The sequence below is a fragment of the Gorilla gorilla genome, chromosome 5 (assembly GCF_029281585.2).
Source record: "Gorilla gorilla gorilla isolate KB3781 chromosome 5, NHGRI_mGorGor1-v2.1_pri, whole genome shotgun sequence".
NCBI classification, from domain to species: domain Eukaryota; kingdom Metazoa; phylum Chordata; class Mammalia; order Primates; family Hominidae; genus Gorilla; species Gorilla gorilla.
In genome coordinates, this window is record NC_073229.2 from 103,744,251 (window position 1) to 103,763,509 (window position 19,259).

Here is a 19,259-nt window from a genome sequence, read left to right on the forward strand (position 1 = left end):
AGAAGCTTTTTATTTAACAGCATCCTCCTGGGAAACTGCGCTGGAATGTTCAGCGGTTCTGAAAAAGGCACAGATTTGGCTGAACTGTAAATATTAGGTGCACAGAGGCGAAGCCATTGTGTAGGGAGGGGTGGGGCAGGTAGGGTCCTGATTTCCAATGTTGATAGAAGGATTCCAATTTCGTTTGGTATTTATTTTTTTCTACTACAATTACAGTTTTGCTAAGAAAAATAAAATATTGGCTGTGCTCCCATCTGGGTTTCTAATTTTCAGTGTGTACAGACAAGAGAAGACCTCTCATTTACCCAAAAGAATCACCTTTCTGCAATCTCCAGTGCTACTGGACAAACAAACGAGCCCAACCCCACCGCCCACACCTCCCAAGCACCCGGCTCGCCGATCCCGCCTGCTTCAGGTAGCTGGGGTTTGCCCGGTACGCCAGCGGCCCTGAGACGATGTGTGCCCGCAGCACGATCGTGTCTGTTGGCATTTCTGGGTGTGGATGCTCCAAACCAGTAAACCACAATACAGAACCCAAGCTTGGACTTTGAACCGAGCCCTTTTGCCTAGTTTGCTTTTTCCTCATCAAGCCAGGATCCTTGCCAACCCACCTCACAGCTTCTGCCCGGGCTGTGGCTCCCCTCCAGCCACCTGCGCGTGTTCGGGATCGAAGCGCAGTCAGGAGGGGAGCTCAGTCCACCAGCCACTCCAGGGAGAGACGGAAACTACAAATCCCATCAAGCCCCGCAGCCGGCTCCCTCCTCCTCCCTCTCCTTCCCCTTCAGCCTGCGGCCGGGCGGCGCTGGGCTTTTATCTGCGGACCCGGCGGGAGGGAGCCAGATCCGAGCGATCTTCCCCGACGGCAGCGCTTTACCCAGAGGCTGCCGGCGGCTCGTAGCTGGGTTCAGCTCTGCGTCCACGCCAGCCCGGAGCCCGGGGGGCAAAGGGTCTGTCCCGGGCGCACCGAGAGGATGGTCATCCGCGTGTTCATCGCCTCTTCCTCGGGCTTCGTGGCGGTGAGCGCGGTGGGGGCGGGCAGCAGGTTGGGGTCGCGGGGCGCGGGTCCTGCGGGAGGCGCGCGGCGCTCGTCACTGCGCGTCCTTGCGCTCAGCGCGTCCGCCCGCGGGAGCCCGCGCCCGGCAGGTGATCCATCACACTCCGACAACAATGAAGAGGGCGGGGAGGAAAGGTGGGTGGGGGACCCCGGCCTCACCCAAATGCCCACCCTGCGTGGCCTGAAAGGCAGACAACGCGGCCTGAAAATGGAGTCCGAGGGAAGCCCCCAGCTCCTGTTGTGTGGCATGGAAATTTGGGGAACGGGTTGTTTAAGAGCTTCGGGGGTCCCCCCCTTCCCCTAGTTTAGTTCTTCCCGATTTGGGACCTTCAGACTGGTTATGTTTTGCACGGGAGCCTTTTCTGCTGCTTTGGTTTGTTACCCTAGCTCCTGAATGAAGCAAGTTTAAGTGGGAATTGCTCCCTGTCCTCCCTTCCCCGCCAGCAAGTGCATTTGTTTAGTTTTATACCTGCGCAAAGAGAATAGTAAAACTAGGTTTGTCCTGTTGTGGTAGGATTGTTTGCTTTCACTGTCATTTTTTTTCTTAGGGTGCCATAAATATTTTTACATCTTTATGTAAATGTGTGTGTATGCACGCATTTTCTTTCCACCTGTAATACTGTGGAAATTTTATCCTGGGGATCTATGAATTGTGGTTTTTTATTTAATTATTTTTAGCTATTCTGTTTGGTGGATGTTCTTGAATTTTTTTAGAGAAAAAAATTTTTTTTAAAGAAAGGAAAGTTAAATAGCTAGAGATGTCAGAATTTAAGGAAAATTCAGTAGTTAGTATATTTGACAGCCCACTAAGGGACATAGCACATGTGTTTTACATGATTATTGAAACTTGGTTTCCTTAACCAAGAGTTCAGCTATAGATTTAAGAGCCTCCTTTGTGACATATATAATCAAGTAACATCAAAAAGTGCATTGTAGATTGCTTAAATTTGGTCTGGTCAATTGTCTGCCCAGTAGCTCAGTCAGATTGTTCCAAAATTTGTTTCTTAAGTGGGTGGAGTGGAGGATGGAATAAAATATTGTTTGAAAATCCTTGTAAACCACTGAAGTTTTTTATTTAAAAAGAAACCAACACGATCATACAAAGCCCCTCCACCCCCATTTGCACTAGAAACAATAGATGGGAAAATCCAACTTATCCTTATGTGCAGGCATGTTGGGGTCCTCAGACTTCTGACAGTTTCTGGTGTTTCTAGCTATTTGGGTTGCTTAGTCATGCCTGCCTTTTGTAGATTTCCCCACTGAAGCCACACTTCATATGTTTGCAAACTGGCACTGTTTCAAGGGTAGATTTGTTCAAATGCACTCCTTACTAAGAATGCTACAAAGCTCTTGGTTTCACCACCGACTTGCATGCTTCAATAATTGTCCCAATAGCATTACATTGATTATGGAAGGAATGGTTTTTATCCCTTCCACAAGAGATAAAGCCTAGGCTACTTTGGAGCAAGTCAGACCAAGTCAAGGTAATGACTTGGCTTATTCTATTAGTAGGTAGTATATTGAGATAGTTTTGGTACTCCACATCTTTGTTTTTTCAGTGCCATTGGCAAATATTTATTGCCTGCCTGCTGTGTGCCTTTTTAACTTTTAAATTTAATGTTTTGTGTTTTGCACATGGAGCTAAAATTAAGAGACTTAAGTTTTAGTGTGGGCCCCAACTAGTGCAGTGTAAGCCTGGTTAAGGTGCCTCATCTCTGCCTGAGTTTCTCTTCTGTAAAATGAAGGATTTTCATGGATAACTCAGAATTGCACTCTAGCTTTAAAGTATTTTGACTTCACCAGGTGAGTAAATATGGATGAATCCTTATAACAGCTTCTTTTGCTTGAACAATATACCTACCTATTAGTCTCAAGGTAATAGGTATACCTATACCTATTAGTATAATACCTATTAGTATAATAATATACCTATTAGTCTTCTTTCCTTGGACATTTTATTGTGAAGGCTCAGATCCCCTCAATGCCCTGCCTCGTAGCATGTGTTCTGACATGGTTTCATTTGAGTTAGAAGACATACACAGTTACCACATGCTTACAGACTATAAACACTAATTATCTATTTTAATATTCTGCTGTTTGAAGACCCAGTCTTTTCAGGTTTTAGAAAATCCTTGTTTGTTGAGTCTCCTCAATTATATCTTATATCAATACAGTTATTCATTGAGTCTCCCCAATTGTAGTTTTATCTCCTATATCAGTACACAGTTTATCTGTAATATCCATACTTTTAGTGATGTTAAGGTTATGTTCATATGTAAGAATAATGATTTCTAAGAACCAGTGAGGATATTTAGGTCAATTCTTGGGCTGGCGAGGCTAATGGGGCCAGTAGCATTAAGCTATATTAAGCTTTAGTGGCATAGCCATGATGTGTTCCCTCCAGAAGTGTTGGGTTGACTGTTGATAGTGTTTCATTTGGTACCCAACTGTGACGAGCAAGTGCATGGGAGAACAAATAATTTGATTATTGAGTCAGTTTGGTTTTAGCTGAAGTTTATTAAACCACAAGGAAGGGATGTGACCAGAATTAGACTTAGCCAAGTAAGTCCCAGAATGTCCAAAAAGATGCTCCGCTTCAATCATCAATAGATTTAAACAGTCTGTTTAGAGAAAATCATCCTGTTTTCTTCTGATTCCCCTAAGCTCTCCAGCTTCAGCAGTTGGAATAACTAACACCGAGGGATGATTCCTCTTTTGTCTTCCCTGGCTCCAGGTGAAGTCAGCTTTTACTAGGAAACAAAAGCAATGCCACATTATTATGCTACAGATACCTGAAAATCGGATTTCTTACTCAACTGACCATGTTGCTACTCATTCACATTGTATTGTAGGGAAATTTTTTGTTCTCAGTTCTGAGAAAATAATATATTCATAGAAATGTCATTTTAAAATTTAATTTATTCTGGATGTATTCCTGAAAGGGGAAGTCTTAGTAACTTTGTCCAGGAAATATGTGAATATGACTTTTTACTTTAAAAACATTGAAATCCGTCAATTATTTCATTTATTCCGTCAGTCAGTTATTTCATTTACTCATTCAACAAGTATTTTCTAAGAGTCTGCTGCTTGCCTAGCTCTGTCCTTGGTCTTCTAGGAAGCCAGAGAATAGAGGGTGTGATCTGTGTCTCCAACGAATTCACAGGTAGGAGATGAGTTAGGAAAGGTAGTAAAGTACAGCCTAAGGACATATGCTTCTTGCAGGAACATTCTTACCAGAGATAGAAAAATATAGGAGGCAGAGAGATGCATTGCAGGATGTCAGATAAAGAGGAAATGTGCCAGAAATCATAAAATATGCATGTGACAGCCTTAGGCAGATGGCAGGGAGAGGAATTGGGTTGGATTTGGAGCCTGGGAGAGAGTTCTTGAGCCCATCCTGGTCAAGCTGGAAAGGGGGAGCTTTGGGTGGGACAGGGTAGACTCCTGAAAGAAGACTGAAAGAAGCCCATGATGACAAACTCTGTAGTGCTTAGCATCTCAGAGATGTCTTTAGTTTCTGCAGCTTGTTTGCTGCCTGGAGCCTTTTGTTTCTCAGGGAACATGGAGCTGCCTGGCAATGGGGGGAGCCCTAGTTGTGTGATTTCAGAAGAATCTTTACCTTCCTACTTGCCTTGACTAACATTTCTCAAAATGTAAATAAAATCTTTTACTCCTCATTAAAGTCCCTGGGCTCTGTTAGAGTTGGACGGAAACCTAAAGATATTTTTAGTGAAGCCCAACCACCTAATTTTTTGGAAAAGGAAATTTAGGCATAGAGATTAAGTGGCTTTCCCGGAAGCCATTTATGTCCAGTCAGTGCAGAGCTGAGATTTCATAGGAAGCCAGATTCCTGATGTCTGAATGCATTCATTCATGCATTGAATGACTCATATATTCATCAGACAATCACTGAAAACTTACTTACCCAGGCTCTGTATTAGGTGATGTTAGGTGCTAGGTGTATATGATGGTCAGAACAGACATGGACTCTGCCCTCATGGCATAAATCAGTGCTGTCTCTCTCCAGTTCAGAGACTTGAGATGCAAACTGTTTAATCAAGGATAGTGAAGGACTGATGCTGGCTTGGGAGATGTTTCCATGGGGCAGGGTGAAATGAGCTAGACATAAGTATATCCCTGGATGTTGGAGAGCAACCATCACTGGGAGCAAAAGATAGAAAGGTATTCGAAGCAAACTTGGAAATCATGGATAGGACTTCAAGTGAGGGTGGGTGTGGAAGGGAAACACATGGAAACCACGCTCAGAGTTGTCTTGCTGTTTGCAACTGTAAAAAGTGCATACCTACTGCTTTGGGTGATTTATAACTATTTTATACACACAATTACCAGGTAAGGTGTTACATCCCCGTGAATGTATTCAGTGAGGCTTCCCTGTGTAAGGACACCTCAGAAAAGAGTTCTACATCTTAAACTGATGAGTTTAACATCAGTTAAAGTCAGGATGTGATCATGTAGAATAGAGTGGGTATTAATTCCTAAGTTACTCTAATAACACGAATGAGAGTATAACTGGCCACTTTAGGATCTTTAATTCATTGGATCCTCACTGACACATGGCGGGGTAATTATTAGTATTTATTCCCATTTTCCAGAGAAAGAGACTGAAGCAAGCTGACCAGATTGAGATCATACTCAGTAGGTGGGGGGACCTTTAGTCAAACCCTGGTGGGCAGGTGGCTTTAGAGCTGCTAGAGTAGAAGTTCTTCCTGTGGACTCTGTAGCATCCTGGGGGAATGAGAGTATCAGGGGTACTTCACATCCTACTGTGTGTGGGACAGCTCCGCACAGAGAACTGCCCTATCCAAAATGCAAGTGGTACCCAGTGAACAGAAACAGGGCTGAAGGACATTGGCAGAGGAGGTTGTGGAGTGAGGTTAGGGAAAAGTTGGGAGCATACAAGTGATCAGAAGAAGCAGGAGTAAGTTGGGGGCCCAAGGAGAGGATGTGGTGGTGATGGAAGGTCAGAGTGAAAAAGTTTGTATATTAGTTCTCTAGGGCTGTCATTAACACAATACCAAAAACTGGGGTGCTTAAATAACAGAAATTTGTCTCAACATTCTGGAAGCTGGAAGCCTGAGATCAGGGAGTTGGTGGGGTGGCTTCCTTCTGAGGGCTGTGAGGGAGAGTCCTTTCCATGTCTTTCTCCTAGTTTCTGGTGGTTTGCTGGCGATCTTTGGCATTCCTTGGCTTGTAGATGTATCACCCTCATCTCTGCCTTCACATTCATATGGCATTCTTCCTCTGTGCATGTATCTTTGTGCCCAAATGTTCTGTTTTTATAAGGACACAGCCATACTGAGTAGAGCCCACCCTAATGATGTCATCTTTCCTTGATTATCTGCAAACATCCTATTTCCAAATAAGGTCACATTCATAGGTACTGGGGGTTAGGACCTCAGTATCTTTTGGGTGAGACATAACTCAACACATAATAGCATGCAACATGAGGATTGAAATAAAAAGACTAATTTATGGAGTTTTTCTCATTTAATTGGAAAGACCGGGCCACATTTCTTGACACTTAAAGGCAGCAGTGGGATATTGAAGTATATGGAACTATAGTCTATGTATGAGGTCTTTTGCTAGAAAATGGGATTTATTAATATCCCAAGTGAAGATCTAACCTCAGTTTTTCTAGTACATTTTAGTATTTCCCATGTTTGATGTGCTTTTAATCCATTCTTCAGTAACATTTAAACTTAAAAATATAATCAAGGATATGGACTCCTTTATGAAATTAGGAGCTGTTTACCCATTTGTATTTGGTTACTTTAAGCATTTCAGTCTACTTGAAGAAACTAATTTTTTTTTAGCCAAGATAAAATAATTTATTTGAAAATCAAAATGTGGCTGGGCACAGTGGCTCATACCTGTAATCCTAGCACTTTGGGAGGCTGAGGCAGGTGGATCACGAGGTCAGGAGTTCGAGACCAGTCTGGCCAGTATATAGTGAAACCCCATCTCTACTAAAAATACAAAAATTAGCCTGGTGTGGTGGCAGGCACCTGTAATTCCAGCTACCTGGGAGGCTGAAGCAGGAGAATCACTTGAACCCAGGAAGTGGAGATTGCAGTGAGCCGAGATTGTGCCATTGCACTCCAGCCTGAGTGACAAGAATGAAACTCCATCTAAAAAAAAAAAAGAAAGAAAATGTATTTCGCTTACAATTACATAAGAAAACAAATCGAGCTGATCAAGAACTATGTCTTTGAGTGCAGAGATTGGTGGTGGTTTATTTCCCTGAAATTCTCATTGACCCAGTTATTCAAAGAAAAACATATATGATAATGTTTCAAAATTGTATGCTATTAGAAAGAAACATTAAGATAAGCTTTAAATTCTGGAATGATACTTCAAATTCTGCAAATATTCTTTTACCCATTATAAGTAGCATACAAACTATTTTTATTAAGAAAATAGAAGAATTAGAAGTTTTTTAACTGACACATAATTATACATATTTATGGGGTATCTAGTGATATTTCTGTATATATAATGTACAGTGATCAAATCAGGGTAATTGGCATATCAGTTCCCTCAAATATTATTTCTTTGTGTTGGGAACGTTCAGAATCTCTCATAGCTATCTGGAAATATCTTACAATGCCATAGAATGCTAGAACTTACTCCTCCTATCGAGTTGAGAACATGTATTTATCTTTCTGTCCCTGGCTTATTTCACTTAATGTAATGTCCTCGGGTGCATTCATGTTGCCATGAGTACAGGATTTTATTCTTTTTGTGGCTGAATAACATTCCATTGTGTGTATATACCATATTATCCATTTGTGTGTTCAAGACTTAGATTGATTCCATGTCTGGGCTATTGTGAGTAGTGCTGCAACAAACATGAGAGTGCAGATACCTTTTTAATACACTGATTTCCTTTCCTTTGGATAAATTCTCAGTAGTGGGATTGCTGGATCAAATGGTAGTTCCATTTGTAGTTTTTTGAGAAACTTCCATACTGTTCACTATAATGGCTGTACTCATATACTGCTTCCCACCAGCAGTATATGAGTTCCTCTTTCTCTGCATCCTCATCAGCATTTGTTACTTAGGGCCTTTTTGATAATAGTCTTTCTAACTGGGGTGAGATGCAATTTCATTATCATTTTGATTTGCATTTTCCTGATGATTACTGATGTTAAGAATTTTTTTTATCTATTTGTTGGCCATTTGTATGTCTTCTTTTGAGAGCTATCTGTTTAGATCACTTATCCAATTTTAGTTGGATTATTTATTTTTTTGCTGTTGTTTGGGTTCCTTGTATATTTTCAATATTAATCTCCTGTTGACACATAGTTTGCACCTTTTCTTCCATTCTGTAGGTTGTCTTTTCACTCTGTTGATTGTTGAGGAAACTAAATTTTGACATATATTTATAATATGAAAAACAAGGTGGTTTGCACATTGCAGGAAGACTCATGTAAGATGGTGTGAGTATTGATTTTTTTCTGTTTTTCAATTTTTAAAAATCAAAAATTGAAAAGGAAAAGAGCTATTGATGGTGAAAAACTCAGCAGGCAACAGGAAGCAGTGTGAGGTATTAACTAAACAATATTTCTTCCTTAGTTATTTTTCATCTTTGATTTATAAAAAGTTCTTAAATGAATTGTGTTTTTTTCTATCAAATTAGAAATGGGTGACAGAATAGAAAAAAATCTAGAATCATAGTGAATGTTTCACTTTCTAAAGTAGAAATTAGCATGACTTACTGATCACTATATATGAAAGTTTAAAATACTTTATTATGTGCCAGGTGCAGTGGCTCATGCCTATAATCTTTGCACTTTGGGAGGCTGAGGCAGGCAGATCTCTTGAACTCAGGAGCTCGAGACCAGCCTGGGAAACATGGCAAAACCCCATCTCTACAAAAAATATAAAAATTAGCGGGGCATGGTGGCATGTGCCTGTAGTCCCAGTTACTTGGGGGGCTGAGGCAGGAGGAGTGCCTGAACCTTGGGAGGTCGAGCCTGCAGTGAGCCGAGATTGCACTACTGCACTCCAGCCTGGGTGACAAAGTGAGACCTTGTCTCAAACAAACAAACCCCAAAACCATCACCACCAACAACAAAAATACTTTATTTTGAAATGCATATTTTAAAATGGGGTATAGAAATTATTATTTCACCTGCTAAATGTCAGTTTTTAAAAAAATCACCCTCCAAGCTCTAAACTCAGGAGACCCTTTTAGGCTTCAGGAGTTTTTCAGCAGGAATTCCTTTAAATGGGTATTATTTTAGCTGGAGAGTTAGTTAGAGATTTAAGTTCTATTTAAGCCACATTCCTGTATTCATTTTTTTATGTGATTGATTTTATTTTATACTGTTTATCCATGATGCAAAAAAAGAGGTTAGCCTTAAAAATTTAGTGAACATTTTCTTTTTTCTGTGAAATGGCAAGTGCTTGTTAACTTTTGTGGGGACTCTTCTACTTCAGGTTATATACAGTTGTCTTTTGAGGGTCCTCCTTCTAGTTTTAGCTTAAGAACATATCAATGAGCCTTTCTGTTTAGCATTTTTAGATAGTGATGAATATGTGCCATGTCTTAGTTTTTGGGGGGCACTGGGGTGGCTTGGAGGAGTAGGGCAGGAGGGGAGGAGCTGGAGATTGGAAGCCTGTACCAGCTAGAAACTGCACAACCCAATTTAAGGCAGTGCAGTTTCCCTTCTGTCTCCCTCTCTTAATAGGCTTATCTGACTTCATCTGTCAGCACTGGCTAGTTTCTCAGGAACTGGACTGTGGTAATTTAAAGGGTTAGTATTGCTATCTCTTTTATATTTGATTGGTTTTATTTTCTAACTCTAAAACAGAAAGAAAGCTTGGAAAAGCACTTAATTGAATGTTTCCCTTCTGGTTCATGACAGCTTTGCAGTGGAATGGAAAGCTGAACTCAGGTGCCAGCCTCCAGGCAGATGGGGCCCCACCTCCCTACAAACTTAGGCACTTTTAGGCTGGCACAGCCTCTGGGACAATTTGGGAACAATTTTGTTGGTCACCTTTGTTACTATTGACAGCTTATTCCCAAGGGGATCTGACTCTTTTGAGCTGGTTGAGTATTTGGCAGAACTCCAAGGGGTTGTTTCCTGGAGCTGACCCCTGAAGTGGAAGGTATCCGGCAGGGTGTGTCTGCTTTGCTGTGGGGTCTTGGTGGGCCCTCTGCCAGCATTGCTTCTCAGCTCTTGGAGCAGACAGGGAACGTTGGGTGCGACTGAGGGCAGGGGGTTCTAACTAATTTAGGATGTGTTTGCCATTTCCTACTGGGTCATGGCCCAAATATGAAATGACTTTTTGTCATCTTCAGTCTAGTGGCTTTGAGAGTGGAGGACTGAGAGTAAGAGACATACAATTAGGTGACTTGATTGACGGGTCAGTTCAGTGGTATTTGGTAAATGCAAATATAGTTAAAGTCAGCAGCTATTGCTACATACTGATCTAATATTAAAAACAAAACAAAGCAAAACAAAAAACCCAAAGAGCAATAAGCGTAGCTTTTGAGTTAGCTTGTTTTCCTTCTGCATGTTCCACAAGGCGTGGGAGTGTGGTCTTCTTCATTCATGACATTCCCATGTGTATTAAAGCTCAGTGGTTCTCTCACCCTTTTTGTGTGTGTGTGTGTGTGTGGTTTGTTTTAAATCACAGTCTCTGCTTATCTTTCACTGGTTCTCTTTTAATAATTATGTTCATTAGCGCGGTTTCTTCAAATGGGAATTGGCCACCTTTATAAGCCTGGGCCCTTCATTGATGGGAGTTTAGATTTCACTGTTCTTTTATGAGAAACAAACTGCTTACTAGCCAAAATAAATGTTTGGGTTGAGTATGTGCTGATTTCTTTAATTCTGGAGTCAGTTTATATTCAACCCATGCACCTACCTCTCTGTCCTGGCTATGGCAATCTATCATTAGAGAACAGTGTTATGGTTAAGGCGGGGGCTGAGTCCAAATCCTAGCTCTGCCACTGATGAAAGGCATGACCTTAGACAAGTAACCTTAGCTTCTTCATTTGTATAAGTGGGATAGGAATGGTATTTTATGCATAGAAAAGCTCTTATGAGCTTTGAATGAAATGAATGATTTTGCATTAGGCATTTAGCTGAGTGCCATGACATACTGAGAACTCAGTGCATGTTACCTACTTTTTCTGTATCATAATCATCTTCAGTAGTAGTAGTAGTAATAACAGTAAAAAAAAAAATCACAATGACCTTGAACTGTGTAAGTTCCTTAACAGTCCAAAAATTATATACAGTACATACTACTTACTAGGCTGAGAATGCATACAGGTATAATTTTAGGAGAGATTTTAGTAAATTTAAGTGTAAAGGGTTTTCCACTTAAACGTTTAAGAACATTATAATTTGAGCAGGCCATTCACCAAACATACCATTAGTTAGAGTTCTGCTGTAATGTTTGGATATTTTATAGGTACATGGCATGTTGTGCACAACCCATTCAGATCATATTTTCACTCCCTATAAAGTGCTTACTACTATGCACATAGTCACTATTCTTTGCTATACATAATACAGTCAGCCCTTGGTATCTGTGGGTTCCATATTTGTGGATTCACCCACCTGTGGATCAAAAATAATCAGAAAAAAAGTGGACAGTTGCATCTGTACTGAACATGTACAGACTTTTTCTAGTCTTCATTCCCTAAATAATATAGTATTACAGCTATTTACATAGCATTTACGTTGTATTAGATATTATAAATAATCTACAGATGATTTAAATTATACCATGTTTTACATAGGTTATATGCAAATACTATATGACTTGATATAAGGGACTTGAGCATCCAAGGATTTTGGCATCTAAGGGACACCAAATATACTGTGTATGTTTTTTTTAGAGCCCTGGCTTGATCTAAGGATTGCTGAATAATGTATAGATTTCATCCCAAATGACAACTCTGACTGTTGGATAGTAGCTGCCTGGAGAGCCGGGAGAGGGGTTTTGGAGCCTTGATTGGGATCAGCAGGAAAACAGTGTGATTGATTGTTGATGCCTGCTCTGGTACCAGAGAGAGGATCAGGACTTATGCCACGTATTTGCCATCCCTGCCTTAGACTTCATGTATTTAGACTCTGTCTTTCAGATTCTTGTAACTGATACAGAATATGTTGAGTCTATGAGTAACAGGGAAAAGGAATATAAAACACCAAGATGAATTGATGGATATCCTCTGCAAACATCATGCTTTGTCTGTCACCCCAAATTTGGTAGGGGTTGGGGACAGTGAAGGGCCAGGATTTCTGTGTTTAATGAAGATGAATGGAATTTCCTAGAATCCTGACTGTGAATCTGAACACTGTGAATTTTGAATACCTGTGAAACATAAGTTGGGCTGGCAGATGGGCAGGTAGATGATGGTAAAAGCAGTAAGGGGCTTTGTGGAAAAATGTGGGAGACAGGAGAAGGAAAAAGACACCTGGAAGAGGGGACCCATTGTGCTGAGCTTTGGAACACTGAAAGGGCAGCTGAACAGTTACTCTTTATCTGTGTCCAGCAATGTGGTACAATATTTATGTCATTTCATCTTTACAGTTGTCCTACAAACTATGATTTCTTATACTCATTTTACAGATGAGAGTGTTGAGACACAGGGTAATTAAGTAGCATGTCTAGGATTATTCAGCTCAGCGGTAGAACCTAGATTCAAACCCTTTTCTTCTGATTTTGTGCCTGGTACTTTTTATATTGCCCCACATTGCTCACCAGAAGAGCCCCTGACCAAGAGACTGGTGAGAACCTGGGTTGTGCTATCGCAACAAGCATGCTAGAATAACAGTGTCTGAGCTCAAGCTGTAATAAAGAGAGGGAATTGTGCAGGACTCCTGAGGAGTGGTTCCAGAGGTCTCCACTCAGCTGCTGAGCTGATAATTGTAGGCATGATGTCCTTAGAGCATGTGATAGCAATGGCTTTGCTTCTTCAGAGACTGATGGAAGCTAAAAGGAGTATGATTTAAAATTGAAAACTAATATTTTGTGATAATAATAATAATGAGTACCATTCACATGTGCAGGCAGTACTAGGGGGCTTGCGTTTGTTATTTGTACTCCTTAAAGTAACTTGGTATAGTAGCCGTTCATAATTACCCTGCCCCCTCACAGAAGAGTAAGAAACCCAAACTTTAAACAACTTGCCTTGTCATAGAACCCAGAAGGTTGAGATAGCCAGATCTGTACCATCTTCCTCCTATAGATATGTCCCAGAGGAAGACTTCAGAAGTTAAAGGAAATGAGAATAGGCAGTGCTCCGAAGAGACTGTTTAATGTTTTGTTGGATGTCCTGAAACTAAATGTATGATCTCCTTCGAATGTGGTTCTCTTCCTGTGTGTGATAAAGTTGAATAAAACCAACTTGATGGGTTGAACTGGAAGGAGTAAGATTCGATGGGAGGGCAATAGGTAATACGGGGAAAGAAAGGTTGGCCAGGATGGCTGTAACCCAGAGATGGGGTCATAGGCAGAGATATTTAATATATTGGGGCCTTTTGGGCAACAGATCCATGGGGACAAATGGTTGCTGTGGAGGTGTGCGCCCTCATCCTTTACATCTTGAACCCTAGGTTACTAGGAGAAATGTTCTCTATGCTGATTATTCCCTGTTGTATGCTCTGCACAAAAGTGTTCTTGTGAGTGGAAGGAGTTTATCAATATATTGCAGCCTACTGAGGGAGTTGAATGCAAGAGAGGGAGTAGAAAGTAGGAGGCCAGAGTTGGGTTTGTTGGTGGAAGGGAGGGAATTGAGGGTCTGGGGGAGTGTAGACAGCCTCCATCTGTAAAGGGAAAGATTCAGTCAACACACACCGGTAGGGAGGAGGCCTGCAGGAGTGGCCAATGAAGCTGCTGTTTACACTCTTCATCTGTCCAGTTTAATTGCTCCAAGATCATTGTGCTTTGTTTATTGTCAACCATCTCTCTAATATTAGATTACTTATATGTAAATTATTGAGAGAGCCTCATAAGCTTGGTAGATAGAAGAAATTTGTGTGATACAAGGGCAGTGATGAGTAGAAAGAATGTGGACTCTAGGGGCAGAAAGATCTGGATTTGAATTATGGATCTGATACTCTAATGGGCAAGGTGGCTGAACATGCCTTTTTACTTTTCTGGATCTCAAAATCTACTTGTAAAGTTGTTGAAGCTTAATGAAATTGCAGCCATTATTATTATTGAATGTCATTTAAATTTAAATTGGCAATAATTTTCTGATTTTTTTTCAACTTTAAATGAGCTATAAAGATTTAATTAAGGAAAAAATAATGTTCAAATAATCAGATAATAGGTCCTGAGTTGGCCGGGCGCGGTGGCTCACCCCTGTAATCCCAGCACTTTGGGAGGCCGAGATGGGCGGATCACCAGAGGTCAGGAGTTGGAGACCAGCCTGGCCAAAGTGGTGAAACCCTGTCTCTACTAAAAATGCAAAAATTAGCTGGGTGTGCTGGCGGTCGCCTGTAATCCCAGCTACTCAGGAGGCTGAGGTAGGAGAATTGCTTGAACCCAGGAGATGGAGTAGGTTGCAGTGAGCCAAGATTGCACCACTGCACTCCAGCCTGGGTGACAAGAGGGAGAGTCCGTCTCAAAAAAAAAAAAAAAAAAAAAAATAGGTCCTGAGTTAAATGGAACATAGCCTTAGGAATATCCCAAACTGTCATTGTTTATTAAGGTTAGTGTAGGCTGGAAGTCACAATCTGGTTGCAAGTCTGAAACACCCTCTTTCGAGTTAACATACCATTTTAAATTCTTTTGAGCAAATATTTTAAATACTGGGAGATATCTTTCTTAGACAGAAACATAACCTGGATTTCCCATTCTTCTTAAGACATCTGAAGATTACTTGATCCTGGCACCTCACTCCATTGTGGTATCATGGCATCTTGGCATGGATCCACTGGAACTGAGTAGCGATGCCCCCTTGCCTTAGGGCCTGTATCCTTGGTGTCTACACAGCCCCTCATCGTTCTCACCATTTTCCCAACTCTGAGCCATTTGTTACTGAGCTTGTATATTCTTTTATCTTATAATAGAAAGTATTTCTTGGCATCTATGTCTATCAAAAGTGGGAAATCATAAGATTATATTGAGAAGGCTATATATATATGTTTCAAGAAGAATGGGAGCCAGCAAGTTTGTGTGTGTGTGTTAAAGGAAGGAAATAATAGTTTTAAATGGTTATTAGTTGTTTGCTGGCTTCATTATTTCACATTATTAACTGTCTGACTTCTGTTGGCATTTGAATATTTGATTCTTTGGAGAGGTTGACTACTGTGGGGTTAAAAAGTACCTGTCTATTTGCTATGTGCTTGGTGCTATCATGGTGTCAGCCTCTAGTCACTCTGTAATCTCAAAACTGCTACTCTGAGGTTATTAACTCTAGGGTGGAACTGCCTTGAAAGGCTTGAAAATAGTTGATCATACCCTAAACCAGGGTTTGTCATCAGTGGCATTATTGACATTTTGGGCTGGACAACTCTTTGTTGTTGGGGCTTGTCTTATATATCGTAGATATAAAGCAGTTTGCCTTATTTCTACCCACTGGGTGCTAGTAGCACCCTTCCTCCTGGTTGCAACTACCAGAAATGTCTCCAGACATTCTCAAATGTCCCCTAGGGGGCAAAATCGCCCCTGGTTGAGAACCACCACTCTACAGTATCAGAGAGGAAATGGTCTCAATCTGAGAGGACTCAGATTGCTTTAAAACTGGAAGGAACTGAAAAGATCATTTAATTCATCTTCCTCTTCTGATAAGGTATGACCTGTTAAGCGACTAGTTCAAGTCTACATTGCTTCCAAGCTCAGGATCCATTGTCCTAATACTTCTAGAGCAGTGTATTATGGAGCTAGCATACTGCATTGGAAGTTGGGAGACTTGGAATCTGGTTCTGGCATTGCCATTTAATCAGCTTTATGTCTTTGGACGAGAAACTTGGCTTCTGTGGGCTTCAGGTTTTTTGTTGTGTTGTTGTTGTTGTTTCATAATTGAGATATAATTCACATGCCATAAAATTAACTTTTAAAAATTGTATGTCCCAATGTGTTTTTTTGTGTGTGTATGTTTACTATGTTGTGCAATAATCTAATTCCAGAATATTTTATCACCCATATTCATGCCTATTAGTAGTCACTCCCCATTCTCACCTCCCTCTAGCTCCTGGCAAGCACTAATCTGCTTTCTGACTCAATGGATTTGCCTCTTCTGGACATTTCATGTAAATAGAATCATAAATGAAACCTTTGATGTCTGGCTTCTTTCACTTGACATAATGTTTTTAAGGTTCATTCATGTTGTAGAAGGTATTAGCACTTCATTTCTTTTTATGGCTGAATAATACTCTGTGGTATGAATATACCAGAGTTTGTTTATCCATTTATCAGTTGATGGATATTTGGGTTGCTTCTACTTTTTGGCTATGATGAATAATGCCGCTCTGAACGTTTGCGTATAAGTTTTCGTATGAACATATGTTTTCAGTTCTCTTGGGCATATACCTAGGGGTGGAATTGGTGGTTTGTATGATAATGCTATATTTTGTGTTTTTGAGGAACTGCCAAACTGTTTTCCAAAGTGGCCATTTCATTTTACATTCCCACTAGCAATGTATGCGGGTTCCAGTTTCTCTGCATCCTCTCCTACATTTGTGATTATTTGTCTTTTTCATTGTAGCACTTTTAGAGAATGCAGTGGTATCTCAGTGTGGTTTTGATTTGCATTTTCCTAATGACTAATAATGTTGATTTTTTTTTTTTAAGAAGTGGTTGTGGGTATCTTTTTTTAAAAAATCTCTTCTAGCTCTGAATTTCAGATTTTTCTTCTATTCCTTGCGCAGACCATGTGAATAACAGAATTGAGTCTTTAGGGAATATATATTTTGGAAATTAATGGGTTAATCAACTCCTATGTATTTATGAATATCTTCTATTGTCCAGTGTTCAGCCATGTTCAGGATGCAGAATGAGTATATGGCATGATCCTTCCCCCCAAACAACTCTTAATCTTGGGGAGCAAAGATGATCATAGAAAATTGGTACAACACAGGCTCATATGGAATATAATCCTAAATGTACTCATCCTGTAGGTAAGTCAGGAAGGCAGGTATATCTATTTGGATGAAGGCAAAGAAAGTCATCAGTGCTAGATAGAAAAATAGCAAATCTTGAATTGGGAAGGTGGCTGTTTTTAAGATTCTAAAAAATTTTACTTATTTAAAAGACGCCAGTGGAAAGTTAAAAGACCTAAATATTTTGCATTTATTGTGAATTGGAACAGATGTCGCTTTCCCTGTTCTTTTTTGTCAAATACATAAATTTGATTTGTATATCCACGCTGCCCTTTGTTTTAGACTTAATGACCCCTTTTTTCCATTTGTATGTATTTCCTGTAGTGTGAGAGCAAGACAAGTGGCTACCCTGTAGTTAATTCCACAGCAGTGTTTTAATAGCGAGCTTGGTTCTGAGAGATAATTAACACGAATGAAATGATTAATAATTCACCTTTGAGTTCTTTTTCCATTAAAGGGAAAAAAATCATCTTGTTAACAAGATTAAATCTTGTGTGTTAGGTTCAGAAACCTAGAAAAACTTCACTGACCTTTCAGAGCTTACAGCTTCAAGGCCTTTTTGGTCTGGCATTTTGGGCCCTATGTGATCTGATTCTGACCTACCTTTGCAACATTTTCTCTCTCTAGTCTTTTGGTATATATATATATATATATATACCAAATATATATATATATATACCAAATATATACCAAATATATATATATACCAAATATATATATGTATTTGACTTATATATATTATATATAATATATATAAATATTTGACTTATATGTATAATATATATAAATATTTGACATATATATTATATGTATAATATATATGGCTTCTTTTTGCTTTTTCTGTCAATTTCCTATCCCTTTCTCATGCTATTTCCTTTGCCTTATTGTGGTCACTTTGCATTGTGTCTAGTAAGATTGCCTCATTTCTTCAAAGCCAGTGGCATTGCTATTTCCTGATGAAGGTTATTCTTTCCCCTCCCTTCCACCTTTGCCCTCCAAACTGAGAGACTTTTTCTTCCACCTCCTTCCATGCTGTAGATTGTGGAATGTTTTCTCCTGGCCTCAATGCAGTCAAGGTTCTTTGAGTTCTTAGTTCTTCACGGTTAGGGACCTGTTCTGTTTATCTTTTAATTCCCCCACGTTTCCTTTTAGAGCACTTGGCACATAGTATTTTATTGAATGAATGCAAAAGAAACACTGTTTCTGTATTTTCCATATCAGAATAAAGCTAATCAAGAGTTTATGACCATGTCAAAGAGGAACGGGATTAGAGTGTAGCTAGAAGTCTACTTTGGAAAACATAAAGGCTGTGAGGAACAAGATTTATTTTACTGCTCTTAAGTGGCAGGAAGAATCTATGTTATTAAAGATAACTTTATTGTAGAATTCTATTTCGATATCAGAATTTTAGAACCATGTAGAATGAAGCAGGAGACCTGGAAAGAAGCAGAAAAGCCACTGAGAGGTGATTAGTAGCTCTTCATTCTACATTCTTCATGTCAGAGGGCCACCCTGTAGGACCACTTCACCCAGAGGACTGTTAATGAAACAGGCAGAAAGTCCTCAAAGCCCAAGTGAGGGAAGTCATAATGGGAAGCTCTGAGAATTGACAGCTCCCTTCTTAAGGCAGAATTGGAGAATTCCAGAAGCATAGTTTTAGACTGTGTTTGGCATAGAGTGAAACAGCAGACTTTTACATTTGAATGGACTCTGGGAATGTCAGCACACCACATCAAAGTATAAAAATGGATCTTCATGAAGATTCTTAGTCTAGAACAGATTAAATCAGGTTTGGCATATTTTGGTTTGATGTCTTTGCTTTACAATGCAGAAACATGTGGTATATTTTAGAAAGATTTCTAAATAGAAGTAGTTTAAAATAAAATATAATAATACATTTGTGTTTGGCAGGGTGAGCTTCAAGTATACAGAAAACCTTAATTTCCAATTCCAGGAGAAAGTAGGTTATTTGCTCCTAACTCTGGCCCCCACATTTGTAGCTCCTTTTTTGCCTTTCATCATCTCTTCTTTTTACCTTTTGTTATAATACTTACAGACTTTCTTTTCCCATCATCCTAGGAGCTGTTCTTTTTGTGTTTCTCCTTTTTATGTTT

The 19,259-nt window shown here is 40.0% G+C and overlaps 1 protein-coding gene across 2 annotated transcripts in view; it reads left to right on the forward strand.

Annotated features, from left to right (window-relative positions):
• SH3BGRL2 (SH3 domain binding glutamate rich protein like 2) overlaps window positions 1–19,259 on the forward strand; it is a 166,166-nt gene that overhangs the window by 92,867 nt on the left and 54,040 nt on the right. The window contains exon 1 of one of the 2 annotated variants that reach the window (XM_004044323.5): window positions 279–1,016. The exons of the other annotated variant lie outside the window; for it this stretch is intronic. Within the exon in view, the coding sequence (XP_004044371.1) occupies window positions 972–1,016 (45 nt within the window). The 5' untranslated portion in view covers window positions 279–971. Of the gene's footprint in view, window positions 1–278; window positions 1,017–19,259 lie in introns of those variants that run through there. 2 annotated transcript variants of the gene reach the window in all.